At 51.9% G+C, this 23,186-nt stretch overlaps 1 protein-coding gene across 1 annotated transcript in view; it reads right to left on the bottom strand.

Moving 5' to 3' along the window:
• Positions 1 to 23,186, bottom strand: part of LOC114496469 (homeobox protein cut-like 1) — a 345,941-nt gene that overhangs the window by 26,463 nt on the left and 296,292 nt on the right. Inside the window, 7 exon segments of the mRNA XM_028511916.2 lie at positions 18,852 to 18,908; positions 19,404 to 19,569; positions 21,415 to 21,780; positions 21,782 to 21,915; positions 21,918 to 22,067; positions 22,070 to 22,207; positions 22,210 to 22,256. Coding sequence (XP_028367717.1) covers positions 18,852 to 18,908; positions 19,404 to 19,569; positions 21,415 to 21,780; positions 21,782 to 21,915; positions 21,918 to 22,067; positions 22,070 to 22,207; positions 22,210 to 22,256 — 1,058 coding nt within the window.

Raw genomic sequence — 23,186 nt, 5'->3', positions numbered from 1 at the left:
GTGCATATAGGTGGTCCCCAAAAGACTCACTGCTTCATTAAGCAAAACATAACACCAAATAATAAGTGAACTACAATTGGCCATATAACGACAGTACCCTTTGCTGAATATATTATATGCAGGATAACAACTTATTTTGAATCCAAAAGAATGAAGAATGTATTCTAAACATCAGGCGTATTTTGTATACTACTTAGAAAGATAAAATCCCCCCAGAAAAACAACTGCAATTCAATCGGTAAACCCATTTATTGTCCTAGGCTGCAACAGAGTTCCAACAGCGCATAAACCTGTGTCCTCAACCTGGGAAACCAGGTTAGGAAGCAACACTGGCTTGTGAAAGATGTGAGAGAGACGGACGCAACAGCAGAAATGGTCCGTATAAATCTTTAAGGCAATGTGGATCCTGCAAATCGGATTTCTTCTCTCTCTCACCTCCAGGTCATCAGACAACTGGATATAAAACCCAGCAAATGTTATTTTTGTATCTGAAGCAGCAAAGGAATTGTACTGTAAATTTGCCCTGATTCACCCATGCGAGGGACCAATTTGGCAGATCATCCATCTTGCTCACTGTATACTGTCAAGGATGGCATGAATTTCCCACATGATAAACAGATTTCTTCTCAGGTTTGTGTCCTTTAACCTACAGCAAGGTCAAAATCATGGCTGCCTGGCTAACAAACCACTCGGTGCCGCTGCCCTCAAGCTCTCCCCGCTTTGTTCTGGGTGCTGGCTGAGGCAGGCAGAGCTCCCCGAATAACTCAAGCGGCGGTGCATTCCCTTCTTTCAGGCATTCTCAGCAAGCTGCTCACATGCATTTTTGCCATAAAGATCCCTTGAAAGAACAGAGGCGCTCACCACATGTGACCAGCATCCCTCTGTGCTCCAGATCGTGGCTGCAGACAAAGGCAAACCCTCAAGATCAAAACCCGGCGTGGGCCTTACAGTGCACTGGGCCAGCTGGTGCCTGCACCTCCACTCCGAGTCTGCGTCTAACAGGCAACTTGAAGCCTAGTGTGCTTTTGGGGGGACTCTTACTCACTAACAGACATGTGTGCACACAGATGCCACCATCGTCTCAGGTCACAGAAAGCAGAATCTGGGCCATGTTTTGGTTATTTTCCCCCAATCCTCCCTTGAGGACATGCTTACTGATTTTAGAGAGAGGTGAAGGGAAGGAGAGAAAGGGAGAGGAACACTGACTGGTTGCTTTTTGTATGCAAAAAGCAATTTGCATACAAAATTGCTGGGGATCGAACCCACAGCCTCGGTATGTGCCCTGGTTAGGAATCAAACCTGCAACCTTTTTGGATTGTGGGACAATGCTCCAACCAACAGCCACACTGATCAGGGCTGGGACACCCTTTTGGATAGTCACGGACCAATTAAACAGCAAACAGGCTCACTGGAGATACCAGGAATCCACATGCCCAGAACATCATGTTGGAAAGAAGGTCATTCTTCAGAAAGCCATTTCCAGTAGCACCGCAGCTCCAGGGGCAGGACTGGCACCTCAGGCCGGGCCCATTAACAAGCTCCCACAGCCCCTGGCAAGGTGGCGGGTCCCTGGTGTGGGAGCACAGGTGCTTGCCTGTCTGACTTAGCATCATCACAGAACAAGAAACGTTAGTCAACAGAAAAGATGAAACCTGATTACAATGATATTTTTTTTTAAAGAACAAGGCTTTGCTCTACACCATGTACTTAAAGATAATTAAGAAAAGAAATAAATGAGTAGTCCTGCGACTGGCACTAAGACCCTGAATTCGGGGGTGGAAGCTGCCTCTCTGAGCCAGCTCTGGTAACCGGAACATGGTTCTTGACCTCTCAGGACACCCCGGCTTCCGTGACCGAAAAATGCAGACAGAGCACACCTGCCGTATAGTTGTTGCTAAGAAACACAATCTAAATTTGATGGTAAGAAAAAGAACAGTTATTAAATTGTATCAAATGTATTTGTTATATAAAGGTCTCTACATCCAACATAAATCTCCTCATGATTTATTGCTATTTGTCCCACAATGCCTGGCACAAGACTGAGGTGCCGGTGATGTCTCAACGGCTATGTCTTGTATGATACCATGTAGGCGACATTCTGGAAAAGGTGAAACAGTAAGGACAGAAAACTGATCAGTTGCTGCTTGGGGTGAGGGGCAGGAGTTGACTTCAAAGGGGCACGAGGGAATTCTGGGGGGAAGATGGAATTACTCTATGTCTCGATGGCCAAAACTCATGTAAATTAAATTCCAACATAAACTTAGGGAAAAAGTGCTGGTGGGAAGAACAAATGAAGATGTGTCATTCCATCCATTTTTTCACTCATTCTCTCAGCCTGCCGAGCCAGGCCTTTGGCACTGTGGCCGTGAATGGGCAGAGGTGGCCCCGCCCTGCTGGAGCTCACACCATAGGGAGGGCAGGCGGTCATTAAACCGAAGCACCCAAAGGCATGAGCGTCAGGATGGGGGACAGATGGGGGAGCAACCAGCAAGGTGGTGGGAGATGCTCATGTGGCCCAGGGGTCAGAGAAACCTCCGGGTAGATGACGTTTCAGGTAGACTCCAGGCATGAACAGGAATCAGCCAGGTAAGTCGGGAAGAGCAGGAATAGCAAAGAAAGGGAGGTAGATTCTTCCAGACATCTGGTGGGCTTGAGGCATGAAACTGAGTGCACCAAGAACACCAGGCAGAGAGAGGCCCCGAGGGGATGGGTTGTGCAGGGCCTCTGAATTGGCTTCCTGTGCTGGGGAGCCGGGGAAAGGTCCTTCACCCGGGCAGTGCTTCTCTTTGGGTGACACAAAGTGGGCACTAGAAGGGGCATTGAGACCTTGTCTGAAAGAGCAAAAATCTGTAAAGAGTGTCTACCACCAGGCGACCAGGTCTCTGCATTGTGGCCCGTCATACAACATACTACATTCTGCGGACAGCAGCGAGAACGCTGGGACTGGAGCCCCAGGCACCAGCACCCAGAGCAAAGCGTGGGGCAAAACAGAGTCTGACGTCTGTGTCCGGGTTGGAAGCCAGCCCGTGCGGGGTGTTGTGGTGTCTACCTGGACGCACAGCAAGGGTGAAAGTCAAGCACAGGGGTGATAAAGGGCAGATTCAGGATGTTGACTTCTAGGAGGGATGAATTTTGGGAGGGGGCTTTGGTGCTATCTTTAATGTTTTCTCTCTTTTAAAAACATAGTACTGAATTATGACTAGTACCTGTCATTCATTATACTATTCAGGAATTTTATGTTCCAAATGTTACAGACCTAACATCAAAAAGTCAGAAATTGAGTAAGAGCACTGCCATTTCAGTAGAGGAACGAACCTGCCGATAGCAAGGTCAGGTCCAGGAGGTCCTGAGGGGGCAGTGGTGCTGTCTGGGGACAGTGGACGGTGGCCTGGAGGAGGGCAGGGAGTGGGGTGGCGAGAAGTAGACAGGTTCAAGAGAGACTCAGGAGGTAGCTTCCACAGGACTTGGGGTGGAGTGAACGTGGGGAGGGCAGAGGAAGAGGGAGATGATGCTTGCTTTCCACACTGGGCCTTGGGCAACTGGGTGCACGGGTGTCATTCTGGGAGAGGCTGCACTGCCGCAGGGAGTCTTGGGGTAATTAGAAGACAATTATTAAGAAACCCCATTTTGTCATCATTTGTAACAGCAGCTCCTACTTAAGCTAACATCTTTTGTGCACTCACTGTGTGCCAGGCATTGTGATAAGGCTTGTGGGAATGAACTAATTTAACCCTTATGACAACCTCACTACGTGAGGCAGACATATCCATTTTCCTCTTATTTTTTTAAACCCTCACCTGAGGACATGTTTATTGATTTTAGAGAGGGAAAGAGAAGGAGGGAGGGAGGGAGGGGAGAGGGGAGGGGAGAGGTAGGGAGGGAGGGGGGGGGAGAGAGAGAGAGAGAGAGAGAGAGAGAGAGAGAGAGAGAGAGAGAGAGAGATTAATCAGTTGCCTCGCAATCACACTCCGACTGGGGATCACACCTGCCACCAGGCATGTGCCCTGACTGGGGTAGAAACTGCAGCCTTTGGTGTATGGGATGATGTTCCAACCAACGAGCCACACCGGCCAGGGCCATTTCCCTCTTTTGAGAGACATAAGATACTGTGCCCAGAGCTACACAGCCAGGAGCTAGCCAGCTGTTCCATAGTCTAAGCAGCCCACCCATACAGCTGGGTTGATGCCCGCATCCGTGCGGCTGTTAGTGGTGATGCGACTGGACATAGTTTCTCCACACTCCACATACCAGCCTGCACAAGTTCCAAAAACCTGATGGTGAGCCACAGAAAGCCAGTCTACTACCACTGTGAGGGGAGGGACACAGTGCATTTAGTACTATGCATGAATGTGGCAGTGCACAAAGGGTACTGACGCAGTTTCACTCAACTCCCGTAACAGCGCTGAGGCAGAAATATAAACCCTGCACTCCAGGTGAGGAGACTGGTTCAGAGAGCAATGTGACTTATTCGGGTCAAATGGATGGAATAAGGATCTGTGTCAGATCAGCGGTGGAGAGCGTCCATGCCTCTGTCCGTCCTTCGCCTGCCAATCACTGCAGTGCACGGCAGCCTGCCTGCTTTCTCTTCACTCACTCACTCAAACATTTTTAAAGCACCTACTCTGTGACATGCACTCTGCTAGACAGTGAAGGTAAATTAGACACAAACCTTGTTTTTAGAGAGTCTGCAGTGTGTAGGATGGGAACAACTGAAAATAGGTAATTTGCATATTCGAAAAGCCCAGCCAACGTCCCATCTATTCAATTTTGGCAGCAACAGTGAGGTGTTACATTTAAAAAGCGATTCGTGTGGATTCATTTTTTGGTAAGGCTTTGAATTTTGCATAAGAGCCGCCTGGTCAGTAAGATACAGAAAGCAGGGAGAGGGACTCAAGGCCCTCTGAAACACACAAGCCATTCAGGAACTATACAAGGATTATGAAAAATATTACATTCCAAAAACAGCAGGCAAACAACAGCTGCCTTAAGTTTTCAATAGAAGCCAACTGAAAATGCACACCCACCATAATTTTCAGAGGCAAATCTCTACAGTTTATCCGATCTGTTTAAATTTCCATACCCAGCCCTCTATCTGCAGTAATAATAATCCAAATTCCATTTAGTGTTCATTTGAGCAGTCAGGATAAAGTCATTTCTTATTATCTCCCCACTGTGTAAAAAACAGCTTGAAGGTAGGAAGTCAGCAAGCATTTTCACCAAAAAGTAATTATTGTAAGTGACATTTTTACTGCTGGCATGCCATAAGGCGAACTGTGCATTCAGAAGGACAAGTTGCTGAAACAAAATGACAGGGTACTCTGTGACATTCTGACAAGAACCCAAACATTATTTAACTGGCGGCTGGTCTGATGCACCACTTTTCATTATGTCCATAGTTTAGGCTTCGAGCTTGTGCCAAACCAGGAAATTCCAAGTGCCCGTAAAGACAGACAAGTCTGGAAGGATGGGAGAGAGAAGGCAGGAGACTGGGCTGGGAGTGCGTCAGCGAACAGCCGGGCGCAGCAGGGCCCTGGCCCGGCATGTGTGAATGTGAACGTGAACATGAACAAGGGAGGAGATCAAGGACGAGAAAAGGGAGAGCAGAGAGAGGCAGGCAGAGATAGATGGGGCCGGATGGGACAGAAGCCTTGGCAGCTGCAAGCGGCACGATGGTGTCAGGGCGTGCAGAATGTTCTGAAGTGCCCGTTGCTGGCGTTCGCTGTCCAACAGAAGCCCTGGTGGCCTGGAAGGACCCTGCCCAGCTTGAGGGCCTTTCCGGCTGACAGTGCTGACAGCTTCAAAAGCCACAACAGGCTGGACCGCTTCCCAGCCGAGCTCGGATGTAGATTGTGATGGAGACACTAACCCTGGGCCGGACGGGGGAGACCTGATGGCATGCTCCTGCGGCTCTTCTCTGAAGAGAGCCGTCACCTGAGGGTTTTTGGCCAAATAGCCTCTATAGAAATAAAGAGGTTCTTGGCTTCGAAAATGAACAGCCACCTAATTTAGTCACAAATTAGCCAGGCCTGTGCCACCCAGGATTTCGAGGCCCTCTCACTGACAAGTTCCAACACCTCCAAACACCAAACCTCTCACCGGTGGAGGTGGCAGCACTGGCGGGCTCCTCAGGGCCCAGACGCCGTCTCAGAGGCCAACAGCAGACACTCACGCCCCTGAGGACCACACCGTTTCCACAGTCACGTGTCTTTGTTAGACACAACCCACATAAACACATAGAGGTTTTTACTTTTGAATGTGAGTGGTATTTTGACTGGTTATCAGGAACTTGAAACAAAATACCTGGACACTTGAATAGATGTCACACACGCAGGAGTTTTCCACCCCCTTCTGCCATGCCACTGGATACTTCCCAGATCAGAGAGACACAGGAATGATCTAACAACACAGCAGGGAGTATCAGAAGATGCACCCACAGTGGCCGTGCTACAAAACAGCCTTCCTTCCCAGGGCTCGCACCTGATGCCCTTGGGGAGAGGAGGGACTGGCCTCGCTACCCCAGGTCCCATTCCCAAGGGCTCCAGAAGACTGGGGGAGGCTCCCCCACAACAAAGAAGGGGCCACCACACACCCCTCCCCACCCCGGCTTGTGCCACCCCTTCTTGCTGCCTGGGGTGGGCAATACTCTTGGTCCTCAGCCAGCCTGGGGGTTGCTTTAAATCACCAAAAATCTCAGCAAACCTACTAAATCATTCTCTTTTCCCCAATAGCAGAAAAGAGTAACCTGAGAAAGGTTGGGGGTGGGCTGGACGGAAAACCTGAGTGGGGGGGTGGGCAGCCAGGGGGCTGGGTAGGACCCTCTCTGGTCCCTGGAAGGGTTGATGCCACCTGTCAGCTCTAGTTTCTTCTGTAAGTGGAGGAGCAGTGACTTCCCTCCTGCGCACAGCCTAGCCCCCGCCAGGACCGAAGCGAGGCTAGCACAAAACGAGATGAAAGCGCCCGGCACACAGCAGATGCTGGTGCATGTGCGTGAACACACATTTTTAAGTCTGCCTAAGGAACTATTCTTTGGAAAAGATGATAGTGCTCTGAAAGAATGGATGGCGGCAGGCAAAGAGGAAGGCCAAACAGGAGATGGACTGACTCCATGGAAGAAGCTGCAGGCCATTGAGCAGGGCTGCTGGGCACGGGACGCTGTGCACACCGCTCATTCGCAGGGCTGCCAGGGGCCAGAGCCAACTCAGCGGCACACCGCACCCCAAGGAACTCCTACAGTAACATAGAAGCCAACATACAAACCTTCATTAACAAAGGAAATCTGTTTAATAAAAGCAGGTTTCTATTGAACTTGTGCCATTTCTAGCTTATCTCCCCAGACCTGACTCCTAAACCCCTTGAAGGCAGGGCCCGTGTCTTTCATTCAGAAAGGCGAACTGCTAAGTGCCTGGTGTCCAGGCACAGGGGTGAACCAGGCAGGTGTCCTTAAGTCACTGTCACAAAGGCCCTGTGACGAGGGCGAGGCCAGGGATGTAGCGAGGGTGGTGGGTGCTCCCAGCACTGTCACTGAAGGGTGAGGCTGGGTTGGGCACGGAGGGGTGCCAAGACCTGAGGTGCGGGGAAGTGGAGAGGCGGGTCTGAGGTTGAGGGCGGGCCCCAGCTGGACGCAAGGTTTTGGCTGTAATACTGCAGATAAAGGAATGCCCTGAGTCATGAGCCAGGGGGAGGGGCTGTGGACACTGAAAAATGATCAATCTGACAGGCGTTTAGGAAATAGAAACTGGGTGTGCATTTGGAGGGGGTGTGTAAGACGGAGAGAGGAGTGGAGGTGGGCTGCCAGGCTTCCAGCCTAGGCCATCAGGATGTCAGGGGAGCTCCCACTGGGACAAGGAACGCTGGCGGGAGAGTCGCTCTGGGCAGAAAGGCCGAGCTCTTGGTTTTGGGTGTGTTTCATCGGAAGTGGTGATGAATGCAGGGGTCTGGTGGGAGGTCTGGTGACGGAGGCCAGCACATCCAGGGAGGCCCCAGGACTGCTACTGCGGTCCCTCAGGGGTCTCTAGACACGGGGCTCCCCCCGTCATAAACATCTTATGCCACCCGACGCTTCCCTCACTCTTGGGGTTACTTTTCACTTTCCTATTTTCTACCCAGACGGGGAAAGCACACGGGGGGAAACGATCTCAGCAAGTCTGCACCGACCTGCACCAGGACAGCTGTAGAGGGGCGTGGTCCTGGGGCCTTCGCTGAGTGAGAGCTCACCTGTGGGTGGGGCACTGCGAGGGGTTCAGGATGTAAATTTGCTCCCCTGCAGGTGTCATTGTTTTTCTTGTGTATCTCTCATAGGCTCTTAAGAAAATATGCACATGAAAAGGAGAGTCTGGGAATATTTCAAAATACCCGCATTTTTCGGACTATAAGATGCCCCCCCCCATGGTTATTAATGCTGCCATTGGGTTCTGTTTACATTTACATTGGTGAAGTATTATGCTATTCATGTTATTAAATATTTTACTACATTTTTGGCTTCAAAATCCCCCCCTCCATTTTCCTTCTCTAAAACCTAGGTGCGTCTTATGGTCCAAAAAATGTGGTAAATTACAATTCAACTTTTGCAGTGAGTTCAGTCTGGCAAAGTTGCAGAAGTGACACAGGGTGACAGAGTTGGCCCTGCTTCAGGGGCACAGTGCTCACGCTGTTCCCAGCTTTTCTACACAGACCCATACTGATTTAGAAATAATACTTTCAAATTACCTCCAATAACCTTATTACCAAACCAGCTGTGTGTATTAACACTTACCAATGTGTCCCTGTGCGTTAGGAGAAAGTGTATGTCATACAAACAGTCTAAACATATATATTACTGAGATGGGGAAAAACAACCCTCTAGTTAACTGCTTTGCAGTAACCAAAGATTAATCACTGCGTGAGTGTGCATGCGTGCGTGCCTGTGTGCACGGTCCTCTGCTCTTCAGGGTTCCTCTCTGGCTTTGGGCAAACCTGCCCATCCTTCACCAACAGTTACACCCTGGCAGGCAGCTCACACCTAATAGCAGAATTAATTTTCCTAGATGTCCAAGAGCTGCAGGGGCTAAGAGGTATTCTTTCCGAGCCTTCTGAGCCTTGTAGGCCTGCAGCTCAGAAACTCTCAGGAACACAGTGGACAGCAGGCTTCGAAGTGTCAATCTGCACTGAGGCTCCAGCGTCCACCCCAAGAGCAGCCTGTCCCCTCTCCTAACACTGCCAGGCTGCCTGGCGTGCGGGTGGTGACGTCTGGGGCTGTGATGGCATGTTCCTTGGAGAATCCATGGCTGACTACGGACACTGAACCCGCTGCCGTGGTGGGCCTGCCGGCTTCCCAACAATAGGCAGGTGAGTGAACTGGTCTGGCCCCCCAGGGGCCAGGGCCGTGCGGATTAGACCAAGTGACGTTCTGTCCTCCGCAGTGGTATCACAAAAGCTATTAAAGTACATTATTTTACACATCCTCCCAATCTCTCCATACTGCTTTACTTAATTTGTGATGAAATTGTTGAGAAAGAGTACTTAATGTAGGACAGTCAGTAAAAGTAATTTATCATCTTCCCGCTTCAGTGCTCACGTTATCAGTGAACTCATTTTCTGCATTCATCATGCAATCAGCCTATTATTTGCATATTAATCAGGCAGTGGACCGTGAAAGAACTGCATCCCAGCCAAATGCTGCGCTATCTCAGGAGAAACATGCAGTAATTATCATACATCAGTGTTATGATGTGGTAATTGATTATAACATCTTTCTGCTGCCCCCAGGGAGCCCCTCTGCTAACCCAGCTCCCGGCACTCTGGACAGGCTGTTCTCCTCCCCAAATCAGAGGAGCCACTGCTGCTGGCTGAGAGCTATTTCTGCCAAGTATTGATCCTTCCTCCCAATTTTGTGAGGTGTTTGAACTGCATGGGACAAAACTGAGGGTGACTCGGGAAGGAGAGGGTCTAGCTGAGGGGCATTGTCCCTCTGGACTCTAAGTGTCTTCTCTCCTCAGTTGTCTGGTTTTAGGGGGGCTGCTCGGGCTTCTGAGAAAGTACCAAATGAAATGCTACAACTTCAGTCTCTTCTCGTTGAGAAGTTGGTACAAAGGCAGTTTGGCTGCTTTATTTAGGAGCCAAATGACAGACTAATTTTGGTCCTCTTGTAAAGGACAGACGCAACATCTGCCAATTCAGACTCTGGCTATATTTAGGGACCCAGTTCCAAAGGGAAGAATGAAACGAAATCAAGATGAAGTCAGCGAGGGGCCTCCTGGGTGCTCTGGTCTATCCGGGTCCCCTTCCTCACCCTCACGGGCAGCCCGAGTGGGGCCCCCGGGCCAGTCCACACCGGGTTGAGGCTGGGGTCCTGGGCCGGCGCAGGGCCACAGGCAGGGAGAAGCCATGACAGTGAACGGGCACGATCCTGTAGCAGAGGAAGGACCTCAGGCCCCTGTGCGCTTTCCTGGGATTTAGACGGGAAGGGGTTGCAAAGCAGCACGGACCTGCCTCACAGGCTGCGCGAACGAAACCCTTTCTGGGGCAGAACTCGATAGTCCGACTCTGCCGCTGAGCTGTTGCCGGTTCTGTCCCCTCCTCCTGCCCGGCTCCACAGAGGAGACACCAGGCTGCACCCCAGGGCAACTGAGGTGTCTGTTTTCTGTTCATTGTTCGTTCTGTCTTGGATTTGATTTTTGCTATCTGTCCATTTACAATTTAAATCCAATTTTGTGCCCTGTTTTGCAACATGGCCTTGAGACTTTTCTCGGTGTCGTTCCAAGGACCACCCCTTCACCCACCATGGGGGAATCAAGTCCTCAGGGCTGAGTGATGACCTGCCTGGACCTGGGTGCCCTGGGACATCTCCATGGCTATGAGGCCACTGGTGTCAGGACCATGTGTGATTCTCCCACCTGCTTCCAGACGGGGGGCAAACTGCCTCTCATCCTGAGCTTCGGTTTTCTCAATCTGTCAGACGGGGGACATCATGCCCACTTACTGATTAAGGATGAAAGGTATTAATTAGCACAGTGCAGGGCACACAAACGATGCAACACTGCCAGTTTTCTCATTGCATTCCAACACCTTTTAAAGATTACCTTTGGGTTTTTAGGCATTTAAGCTTCGCTGTCCCTTCTCTAGAACCAGACCACTGAAAGCTGAAGTCCTCATTTGCTCCTATGACCTATTTTTGCCTCCTGTACTAAATGCGCAATGTACTGTAAATTCAGTTTTCCAAAGAGTTTAAAAGGGAGAGGAAGGAGATGCGTCTAGAGGCCTGTGGCTGGAGCGGCTGGGGCCTCCCTGAAAGGGGAGCTAGGGCGTGCCAGCACCGAAGGTCCAGGCAAAGCCAGCCACGGAGAGGACTCGATCGGGATGGTGCTGCCACTCACCCAAGCCGAGAGTCACTCCTACATTCAGACCAGAAGGCCTGGCTCCACACCAGCTTGCCCCAATGGCCTGGGCGATGACCTGCCGTCTTACTCTTAAAGGCCAAGGTTTTGGGCCGACTTTAAGGGATGGTAGATGGAGAGGCGATGCCTAAAGATGGACGGCACTTTGGACAGGCCAGGAATTGGGGAGCTGAGTGTAGGTCCTTCAGTGGCCCTGGGTGCTAGCAGCCACCCAACAGCGTTCGCACTGGGTATCTCCACCCAGGGACTGGGTGGCTGGACTTTTTTTCTGTCTTCCAGACCGAGGCCTGTGCGGACACATTAGCCTACAGCTATCTGCGTGTGCACAAACATGTAATGGGAGTGGCTGCAGTGGCAGCCGCTGCCCTGGGAGCTTTATACATAAACACATTTAAACCGCCCACAGCCTCGGACACAGGTACTTTATTTTTCCTATCTTATAGAAGCAGCTGAGACCCCAGGAGGTGAAGTTACTTGCCCAAGTCCACCCTGTCACTGGTGGCAGAGGCGGGGCGAGCCCGTGGCAGTATGTGGGCACCACCGTGTCTCACTGTTGCTCACGTGTGCTGGCTACGGCCAGACGGTTCATGCTTTGCTGTGAAAATCCATCTAAACCTCTCTCATGAGTAACTGGTTAAATAAAATATGGTACGTCCAGATACAGGAATCCCCTGCAGCTGTGAGAAGAGGAAGAACGCCCTTACGCACTGGCCTTGTAACGTGTCCACTGCACACTGCCGGGTGAGAAAAGCAAGCCCAGTGCCTGGGTCCTGCATGCACCTTCCGCATGGGACGAACGCCTAGACCCAGGGCTCTGTGGGAAGTGGGGAGCAGGGTCGCTTCTGGGGAGGGTGGCTGGGGCTGGCGGATGAGTGTGGGGGGTGACATATTTTTTAAAAATATATACCCCCTTTTAAACCTTGCATTTTGTAACCATGGTGCACTTCTATTTAGAAAACCCCCACAAATAATAGGAAAAATCAGTCATCTAAATTTCTTAATTCTAACTCTCTCCTTTTTTTGAGAGGCACAGCAACAAATTTCACTCCTGCAATAGACATCTTTGGGGGCTGATTTACGCCGGAGCAGCCTTTCGTAGGGATTGTGACGACCTGCTGCTTTGAGACAAGACACTGAGCAGCGTCTTGCTCAGTGGCCGGCCGCCTGGGTGTGTCTGTGCAGGGTCTGCAGGTGCTGTGCTCTCCAGGGGAGAACAGGCTGGGTCGGGGATGGGTTCGCTTGTCCCACCCCGGCGTAGTAGGTGTGAAAGGCCTCCCTTCTCCCTCTGCCCTCCTGTGTTGATGCTGCAGGGCGGCTGCTTCAGGATCACATGAACAGTCCCCACTGTGAATCCCACAAATGCCGGGGATGGCAGGGAGAGCTGACGAAGCAGCGTCCACACATAGGGAATACTGGGAGGTCATCCCGACCAATCACCTTTCAAAGGAACTCCTGACAAGCGCATCCTCCACTCCTGCAGCTGGCAGGCTTGGCGGAGGCTGCCCATGCACTGCCTCGCCCTCCTCTGAGGCTGTTCGTGGGGCTGCTGGACGGTATGGGCTGCCTCTCATTGTTCTTGAAGCGTTAGAAATAAATACACAGAGCATGGTTTCCTGGACCACCTTGGCAGGCACCAAGGAGACACCTCACTGGTGGCAGAGTAAGATACCACACTGCAGCGAGGTGAAAAGGACCCTCCAAGACCCTTGGGGGGATATGCCCTAACCCCTGCCTGAGCCGAGAGTCCTTCCTCCCAACTCAGCCTCCTCATCCCTCTCTCCACTTGAACAAGGTCTTTCTCCACGTGGGGCTGAAGAACCCGCCCTTTGGGTCATCACAGCCCACCGACGAATACACATCCTTCCCCGTGTGCCATCTTTGCTTCTCTGCTAAGGTTTTCCGAGCCCCACAAGCCCCACCCTGCAGCGCCAGACAATTTCTCCTTAGCCACCTGGGTGGCCTGGGGCATATTTGCAGTTGTTGGCGTCGCCTCAGTGTGCCAGGTGGTGTCCGCACTGCGTGCAGCAGAGGCCATGCTGCCGCCTGTTGAGCCTCAAGACCTGCGTCCGCCTCTCCATGATCAAGCAGAGGAAGCCCTTTCCCTGGTCACAGCCTAGCTCCTGGCGGTCCACCTGCTCTGTTTGTAGGCAAGGTGTTTCGCCTCAGAACCCCAAACACCCTCTTCAGCTTCTAGCTTCTGTCCTGTTTTCTCTTCACAGAGGGACTGGTGAGAACCCCAGTGAGCTGTGCCACCAGCCGCTGGCCAAGGCTCATCTCCTCTCAAGAAAGAGCTCCCACAGGGGGAAGGAGAGCTTTGGGGGGAGCCAACGCCACCACGGGCAGGTTACAGAGGTTGCCCTTAGAGAGCAAGGACCCTCCCTTCTGTCTGCTGCGTATACTTTTCTTAATACACAAGACTAAGGGGCCACAGCAACAGTATTGCACATAAAGAAAAGACAAACTTCATCCACAATCCACCTTCCTACTGTCACTTTAAAAGAAAAATAAAAGGCCTCTGAATTCCAGGCTTCTAATGTTTTTACCTTTTTCGACAGTTCCCTGTTGGCGAACTTTGTATCTGTAGAGCTCTCCTTCTAGAATGACCCCCTTCCTCCTGACTCCTCTGCCCTCCGCGGCGCGCCCCTGCCCTCGGCTCTCTCCTTGGGGCGCCTTCAGTGCCAAGGGGCCTACCTGCAGAGCAGTGGCGACGCATACGCGACAATAGACAACAGGAAGGTAGGTTGTATCTGAATCCAGAAACCTGTCCTTTCTGACCCCAGAGTAGAAGATCCCCTTATTATGGCACTCGTGATGAAAAAAGCCCTAGTGCAGGTTACAACTAAGAAAGAAGGAAATGACGAGGTGACTCAGTTCTCCTGAAACTGGAGAACCCCCGTCCGAACAGCGAGCAGCGGCCATTGCTTAGGGAGGGCCCCTGTCTAGTTCACATGCACTTTCCTGTTTTTTTTTTTCCCGTTTCTGTCCTCTGCTGTCTACGGCTAACGTTTAAGTCAGTTACATCCAAACCTTTTCTACTATTCAAAATAAACAAAGGTTTGGGTAATTCTTTTCGGAAACAAACAATAGTTACTTTCACTGATTTATTAGGATGAAAGCTAGTCTAAGGCATTGAATAGGGTTTTGCTTGCTTTAGAAAGTGCTGTGGAATTTTCTAGGGGTGCACTGGCCCCTCTGTTTCCTAGCAGGGCATCCAAATGCCCCACCCTGGTTTAGTCCCTGAAATCAAGTAACTAACTGCTTATTTGAGGAGGCCGAGTCAAACCCGAATGCAGAGTTCAGAGCACCAAAACCCTGGGCACATCTCCGGGGTCCTGTCGGCGGCACAGGGCGAGAGCCACGGCGCGCAGTGAGAGGAGCACTGGCCTCTCCCTCGCAGGGAGGGGCTGTGGCCACTAGAGTTTCCGCTGTGAGGCCTGCACGGCACACAGCCCTGTGGTCGCACGTCAGGGAGGAGCGCACGTGGGACCACCGAGTTAGAGGGACTGCAGCAACTGCCTTCTCTGGAGGCAGCTGACACTCCGTGCATTAGCAATAACAACAGGGAGTTCTCCAAGGGCGGAGGAGACTTGGAACCTGCAGTTCCTGAATGAGAAGCTGGGAAAAAGCCTGCCATCTGATGACCACTCTGAGGAGAAGGGGCTATCCTTTTGCGTGTACAGCTTGCAATGATGCACCGGAAGCTGGGGTGCACACTTGTTGGCTGCAATAATGGAAGGCTCCCACGTGAGAAAGTGGCAGAGCTGAGTGCACCAGGCAGCTCCTCTATCAGATTTCTGTCTGTAACGATGGAGGTGGCAGCCAGCAAACACTGTTCCTCCCCCCAACCCCCCTTTAGAGTTGTCTCTTGTCTTCTTCCTTCCCTAGAGGCAAAAAGATTAATCACACCAAGGAACTATGAATATGAAATGAGCTTTAAGGAATAAAAAGGAAAAAAAAATCCAGTGGTTTACTAGATCATATCTACTTACCCATGTACCTACCCACAAACACACCCACCCATCCCTTCATTATAGCTCAAGGTTTTCTTCCCTTTAAAAACACCACTGACTGGTAAGCAATAACTACAGGCCACACTCAGAGAACACAAGCCTTGCTAGGCCCCTCCCTCTCCTGTGTAAGTGCTTCCTGCGCTCCCCCCAGGCATTGCTATTGCTGAGCAGTGCTCAGGAAACCCAGGGAGGGGTGATGCCTGGGGTGGAAGGCAAACAAGAGGGAGACTTAGAGAACCGATCCCCAAAGGGCTAGCTGTGACTCCGCCTTCAGGTATGTTTGCCCTGTTAGATCAAAGAGACCCTGTCTATAACCACTGACCACCCCCACCCCAACACTGGACACTGGGAATTTGAAAGAAGCCAGCGTAAAAATGTTTGTAGAAAACTGGACTACCAGGATATATACGAAGAGCTAGCTGATCTGAAGTTTCTTTAAAAACTTTAAGAAAAAAGTTACTCATATGATTGGCACAGAACCCTTCATGGTCCTTATTTTCCAAGGCCACAACAGCTTCCAAGAAAAAGCACAGGTCACTAGCTGAAAATGGCACTAACTTTCCTTAATGCCCAAGGCCATCACCCCAATGCTCAGATCATTAGAGGGGCATTCGGAAACGGTTATATCCACCAAGAAGAAAAAAATGATGCAATCGAAACTTCAGTTTCATTTCTCTCTCCTTATCATAAAACTGATCAGCAAGTTTGACATACAAATCATTAAGGAAAATGGAGATGCCGAGGGCAACAGAGTTGGGCAGAAAGAGCCAGACAGGAATTCTTTAGTGAGGAAAATAGATTCTTGTGTCAGCAGTTTGCTGTTTAGATGAGTGAGGCCATTCCACTCCTGGGGCACCTTATCGCCATGGTAACCAAGCACCGAGCCCATTAGGTCCACACCATCTCAGCAACAAATCTGTAGCTCTTACTGAAGGGCAATGGACAGAAGGCAAGTCTTCCAAAGTCCTTCTACACCTGGGAGTCTAAACTGACCTCCAGGCCAATCCGATGGCCTGGATTCTCAGACACGCGTGTTTCTCACCAACATTCAGGGCTGAACCAACCCAGCGCTGGAATCACCTTCCTGAACCGAGCTGCCTTGGGGCAGAGGTCTCATGGAGCCGCTGCTAAGGACACAGCCCCCTTCTGGGGCCGGGGGCTTCTTGGAAGGATTCCGAGGTAGCCATGGTGAGAACAGGGACTCAGAATCCTGGCGAATCCTAGGACCAGAGGCTTTACTCCCCTGCTTTTGGGGGAGCAGTGCTGATGCTTCCTCAGAGACATTGTTTTTTAAGTTGTCAAGGAAGGTTCTGGAGTCTCTTACAGTCATTCATCCCAATGATTTATCATCATTAAAATTCTATTTTTGAATCTAAATTCCACCTGCTGAAAAGCACAGCTGCTTTAATTTTTAGAAACACTCCTGAAAGGAGAACACTGACAGTAAAGACACTTCACACAAGGAAAACTACCAGCCACAATCTTGCCATCGTGCGATAATCTTTCTTTCATTCCATTTTGAAGCATTTTCTAGACTTTTTTAATCCAGACAAAATTCTCCCTAGCTACCATGAAGATACTTAAAAGTCTGTATTTTTATAGGATATAGAAATATTTTCACATTTCTCCAGGCCCCACAGTTACTGCTTCGACTGACGACTTCCCTCCCACGGGCCACCAAAGGGGTGCGCCAGGTGAGCGGTCTGCACTCCACCGGGGTCTGCGGGGAAGACTCTGTCCACAGAAGCCACTGGGAAGTTCTGCAGCGCTCACTGCCACCCAGGGGCTCGCTGCCTCTGCCCTCGTCCCTTCTCCAGCCTGCAGGCTCCTTGAGAGTTACCTCACTTCATTTTATAAAGTAATTTGATACCCTACAGATATCGCTTGCATCCCCCCAGGAGCCTGTGCGCTTTCCTAAGGTCGGGAGAGTGACCGTTGTGGGCGAGTTCCCAAGTGGTGGCGGCGATCGGCCACCACACAGTAAAAAGCAAAATGCCGTTCTTTACCAGTCTGTCCGGACACGGAGAAGGTTTTGGCATCGATTGTTAAGTGACCTGGAACTGCAGGGGCCTTCCCGTTTTATTTGGGAACAAGGGGTTTGGATTTAAGAAACATTAGTCACATTCTGCCAAATTTGGCTCTGACTCTGATGGGGCAAACGGTCTCTGGGAGTTGAAGAGGCGGTCAGTGTTCTGTGAGAGCGAGAGGCCAGGTGGATTTTCCACGCAAACGCCTGCAAACCTCGAGTACAAACAACGGCGCCCAGTATGTTCCCAGCTGACTTTTGAATATTGCCCAAGTTCTCCAGCACTTGCTAATCAAATTGGCCAGCCCAGAAGAAGGGAGAAGGGAGTCCACCTGAGCCTTCCTCAGACAGCCAACCACTCCATTTAGATGTGCAGCCAAGACAGCTACCGCTTGGGCAACACACAGCCTTCCAACCCCCATTCCGGTCCGAATCAGAATGGGACACCCGAAACAAAAAAGGCCCAACCAAGAACTTCGCTGCAACTGACACGCTCTGGCTGCATCTGTGCGTGGGCTTGGCATCTTGCAGCAGTAGCGGCCGCCGCCCAGCTGTTCCCTCACTACACATGTTTTCCCTCGTAAAACTTCCAGCAGGCTGGCAGGCTTCGCGCTCCTCACTTAGCTTTGTTTGTGTTTTCGATGAATCAATGGGATATGGAGACTAATCAAGATGTTTAGAAAAATAAAGAAACAAAAAAAAGAGAACAGCTCGTGATGCTGGCTGTTCCTGAAAGCTGGGTGAGAAGAGCTCTGCCCGTGTGGGAGCCCCGGCAGGACACGGAAAGGGGTCTAGGAGCGGAGCGTGGGCATGTGAACCAGCCTGGCTGGCTGCACCCAAGTGCTACAGTGAGGGGGCCCTACGGCACCAGTGCCACCTCAAGGACCTCGGAGTTCTCAGATGCTGTCTCTGCCCACATTCCACGCCCTCTGTCAACTACTCCCAGGCTGGACCCCCCAGGCTCAGCCTCACTCTGCTGAGTGTCCCTGACTCTCTGTCTGTCCAGTTACTGAGCTACGGCTCCACCTGCCTTCATTTCCCTCTTGCGTGAAGGCAGCCCAGGGTCTTCCAGAGGAACTCGGCTGCCCCTACCCTGACCATGCCTTGTGCCCTCCTATTAATGGAAGACCCGAGTACAGAATCCGTCCCGGACTCAAACCATAGCCCTCAGTCCTGAATACAGGCCTTCACATCTAGAGGTCGACAGACTGATGAACGAATGTAGCGAGGAGCAAGTCAACGCTGGAGGAGCTCCACACTCAGCTGTCGACCTCTCCCCCTGTCAGGAAATACAAGCACAAGGAAAGCAGTTTGCCAACAGGACAGCAGGGTTTCAGCTCCCTGATACGGAACAAGGGATCCTTTGAGTCTCTCCGCTGCAGACCAGAGGACAGGGAAACATACGTGGCATTTCATAAAAAATAAGAGGAACCAGCTAGTTACCTGAGCTCACACAGCCCTGCTGCAGGGGGTCCTGTAGTGATGTCACCGAATGGAGGACTAAACAAGAAAAAGGAGTACAATTAAATCAGGAAAAAACCCCAAGGGTTTAAAGCTTCCTAATGCACTGAGTGTAGCGAGGGGGGACAGCATAAGGTCCCAAAGGCCTGAGGGAGGATTCCCCGCTGGTAATGGGGAGGGGCCAGAACACAGGGTCCACGTGGGCAGGCAGAGTGCTGCTGGGGGACAGGCGGAAGCTATGATGTTTCACCTCTGTGCCTGTGGCTGATTTTCTTTCCCGATTCCCTGATTTAGCTACTTGACTTTAACCTATATTTATGTATAAACAGCGTTTTCTTAATTGATAACTCATTTTCTGCTGCTTATAAAATTAGCTAGGCACAATCTTCTTGCTCCTAAAAACTAAAGGTGGCCCCATGGCAACAGGTGGTGGAGGAAGAGGGACAGTTCTCTGCCTCCAGTGCTGTGGGGCCGCCCACCTCCCGGCACAGGTGCCCCTCCTCTGCGCCTGCGGCAGCCTGGGGCCGCCCTCACCTGGGCCCTGCTGCTGCCCTTGGACCGGCAGGACGCCCTGGCCCAGCTCGCCGTTCAGCCAGAGCTGCATCCGGATGAAGGGTTCGCGGCCTTTCTGCGTCAGCTTGCTCCATGGCTTCGGCCGAGACAGCATGTCACTGACACTGCCCTGGGACAGGCCCAGCACCTGGGGTGGCAGACAAAGACCTCTGCATCAGCACCCAGGGCTGAGTGGGAGGCTGCAGAAACGTTTTAGTGATATGTAAGAAAAGTGTGGGAGGTGTGAGAGTCTGAGGACACGCAGGGAGCGCTTCTGGCGGAGCAGAGAACCACTGCCTGAATGTCTGTGGCAGCCTGGGGTGGGTGAACAAGCTTTTCAAGGTCACTGGTGGGCTGCTGCCCAGGCACTGGGAGCCATACTTATAGTCAGTGCTTTCAGCTCCCTGGGAGAGGCAGGTCGGGAGAGGGGTGGGGTCCCCATCCTGCCAGGGCTGCAGGGTTGTCGTCTTGACAACCGAAGAGGAAACACTGAAACCATCTTGCTTTTTGCCTGGTGGCGCCAGGAAAGGCTGAGGTGCTGGAGCCAAGGACCCCTTTAGAGGCAGAGGCGGCGGATGCTGGCGGGATGCTGGAAGCCAGTCTCCTTTGCTGGTGCTGTGCCAAGGCGGCATTTAGAAAGATTCGTTCTCTCTGATCACATCCTGCTCTATGGTGGGGGCCTGGCCCAGAGGTGAGCTGGTGGCAACGGGGGAGCCAGCCGGGGAGTAAAACTCACTGCAGACGGTGGACAAGTTGCACATACATTCCCGAGTTTTCTTATGCTCACATATGGCCATACATATGTATGGGCACAAACACCCCCCACAGGACACAGATGCAGCCAGAGATATTTAGGGGCTGCATCCGATCACTCTTTGAAAAGTTCTCAAGTTCCAGAATAAACTGCACTCATGGGCCAACACAAGGTTCAACACTATAAGTCTGCTAAATTTAAGGCATGAGCACAAATGTCTATTTAAATGTTCTCAAATGATATTTTTACAACACTGAACTAGAAATTTCAAGGGACTTGAAATTCTCATCCTCATTTCTATTCCTCCCATCACCTTTTGCAAAACCAGGATGAAGAGATCATAGTCAGATATTGCAAGGGTTCACAGCACTGAACACTGCAAATGGAGACCTGGAGGCAGGACAGTGGGGTGGGGGGTAAGAGCTAGGCAGGCAGCCCCCTTGGGGGCCACTGCTGCCCCAGCCACGTGCCTCTCAGGGTGGCTGCCTTTTAAGGGAATGGAGCACTTCTCATTATGCTCAGCATCCATTACTTAAAACGATCCTGGGGCATCCTGGTCATGTTGTATTTTATAGGCCTGGTGAATTCCCATGATCCAGAATCTCGTTACCAGGAAGTGGCAAGAACAGAAAGGGCCTGCGGGCTCATCCACGCACCGCTGGGAACCAGGGAAGGACGGCGTGGACACAAGGGCTTTCAGGGTTTTGGCCACCTCTGGCCGTGCATTCCTGGGCCAGCCACTTCACCTTTGGCTAGATAACACCCAAGCGCCTATTGAATTATGAGAAAGGTACAGTTATTCTTTACATGGCCTTCGTGTTCTCTGCACATTGGGATCAGATCTTGTTTTGGCCACCACAGCCTGCAGAGGGGCCTCTGGGCTGCACTGGACAGCAGAGGTGGGACTGGTGTTCAGTCACCCACCAGCTCAGGCACTTAGTTAACTTCCCTGAGCCCTACTTTCCTTAGCTGTCAAAGGGCAACTTTACTGGCCCCCTCGCAGTGTCACTGAGTGGTCTGAAGGAGCACAGTGGGTGAGGAGGTCTGGCCCGGAACCTGGTCCCTGACTTGGATGCAACAAATGAAAACATCCACCAGCCAGCCTTCCCAGATGTTTGGGAGCGACAGCCCACTATGCTCTGTGGTCACTTAATTCATGGGTCATGGCAATGTCCTGCAGCTACTAATAATTTCTAAGCAAAGAAGAGAGATAAGAAACCCAAGTCCCCAATCCCTCACCTTCTCCCCGAAGATCCTTTGACAAATGCCATTCTTGGCCAGCTTCTCTTTCACCTGCCGGGTGAGCTCAATGGTGTCCACCTCCTGGTACATGTAGATCTCATACTGCTCGGGTGTCAGCGGGGGCACGGAGGGCTTGGCGGGCTTGGCCAGGGGCACGATTGGGGAGGAGGGCAGAGGGCTGTTCTGGGGCGTCTCGCTGCGGCTGGCTCCGGTGAGGCTCAGCTCCGAGCTCTGGGAGTACGGGGACTCCGCGCTGGGCCACTCCTTCCAGTACTCGGAGGAGGGGGGTCCCTGGAGCTGGCCACGGTCCGCCCGCGCCTGGCTGCTGCCGCCGCTGCCACTGCCACCGCCTTTCTCTTTCCCCGCCACCGGCTTCCTCGACCTTAGTCTCCTCGGAAGCAGCGCTGCTCTTTCTCTCCGGCTGCACCGTGCTCCACCAGTGGTCCTTCCACCCGCCGCTGCGGCCAGCTCGTTCTTCCACGTGTCGGAGGACGCCTGTGCAGGGTCGGCCGCCCCCTGGAGGTCCAGCCCAGGTGCGTCCTGGGACTCTTTTTGAGGGCCGGGGGGTTGGGTAGAGCTGAGGTGTTTGGAATCAGGGGCAGAGGGGGGCTTCTTCAAAGAAATGGCTAGAGGAGAGTAGCTGGACACCGAGGACATGGTGAGGTGGAAATTAACTTGGGGTTCAGGATGGCGATGTCAGTCTGTGACAGTGGTGCTTGTTTTTAAAGGCGGGGTCGAGGGCGGCTGCTGGGCTCCATCTCTCGGCGGCTCTGCTGGAGGATGGAACGATGGCGTCGTCGGAGCTCCCGCTGCTGGACGTGGAGGAAGGCTGGGCCGGCCTTCCGCTGCACGGAGCAACACAGAGGTTAGACGTGGTGGGGCTGCCACCTGCGGCGGGGACATGCTTCTGTCACCCCACTTCTTCCTAACTTGGCCTACCCTGAAATTCGGAACACCAGGGAGGACTGCACAGCTCTCTTGTCCAGCTCTCTCGTCCCACACGTCCCCACAGTGAGACATTCGTGCATCTAGTCCGCGCAGTGAGGAACAGCTAACCCTACTGCTTGGCGACCCCCACCAGCCCGCCTCTCTCACCAACCGAGAAGACTCACGGTCAGGGAGCGTGATAAGAGGGAGGGACTATGCTCAGCGATACCCATTCTGGGCTTCCTCTCCCTGACAATTTTTAAACAAATCCTTGTGTATTATCTTCCAAAGTTCCAGTGGTTTTGTCAAGTTTTAGAAATGTAATTTCTGTTAACAGTGGTGGCGAGAGACCAGTCTCCTGGTGTAAGTTGCAGGTTCCCTTCTGGGTGTATGACTGTCGTGTGGCCAGCAACCCTGAGCCCCACAATAAAGGGCAATGGACAGGGTCCCAGGGCTGTGACCCCCAGGGGAGTTGAAAGCATGGCTGGGCCTCAGGATCTCCATCTGCAAACTAGGGGTGGGTGATGGATGAGATGAAAGATTCTTAACTAGGGCTGTGCACTAGAATCACCTGCTGGGCTTGTTAAGATGCACATGCCCAGGCCCCAGCCCTGGAGTGTCCGACAGAGAAGCAAGTGTGGGTCTGGACAAGCACCTGCTCCCAGGTAACTGTGGAGGGAGGCCTTGGCGGAGAGGTGCTGGGCTAAATGCTCCCTCCAGGTATGTCAGCTATGCAATATGCCTTTATATCTGGGGGAGGAAATCATACAAGCTGGCTCTTCTCCTTCAAATGAAGCTGACAAATGCCTCAAACAACAACAATGACCTTTAATGCCTCTGTA

This window comes from Phyllostomus discolor, chromosome 3 (assembly GCF_004126475.2).
Source record: "Phyllostomus discolor isolate MPI-MPIP mPhyDis1 chromosome 3, mPhyDis1.pri.v3, whole genome shotgun sequence".
NCBI classification, from domain to species: domain Eukaryota; kingdom Metazoa; phylum Chordata; class Mammalia; order Chiroptera; family Phyllostomidae; genus Phyllostomus; species Phyllostomus discolor.
The sequence above is the reverse complement of the archived record's forward strand: the minus strand, read 5'-3'. Positions and strand labels throughout refer to the sequence as shown.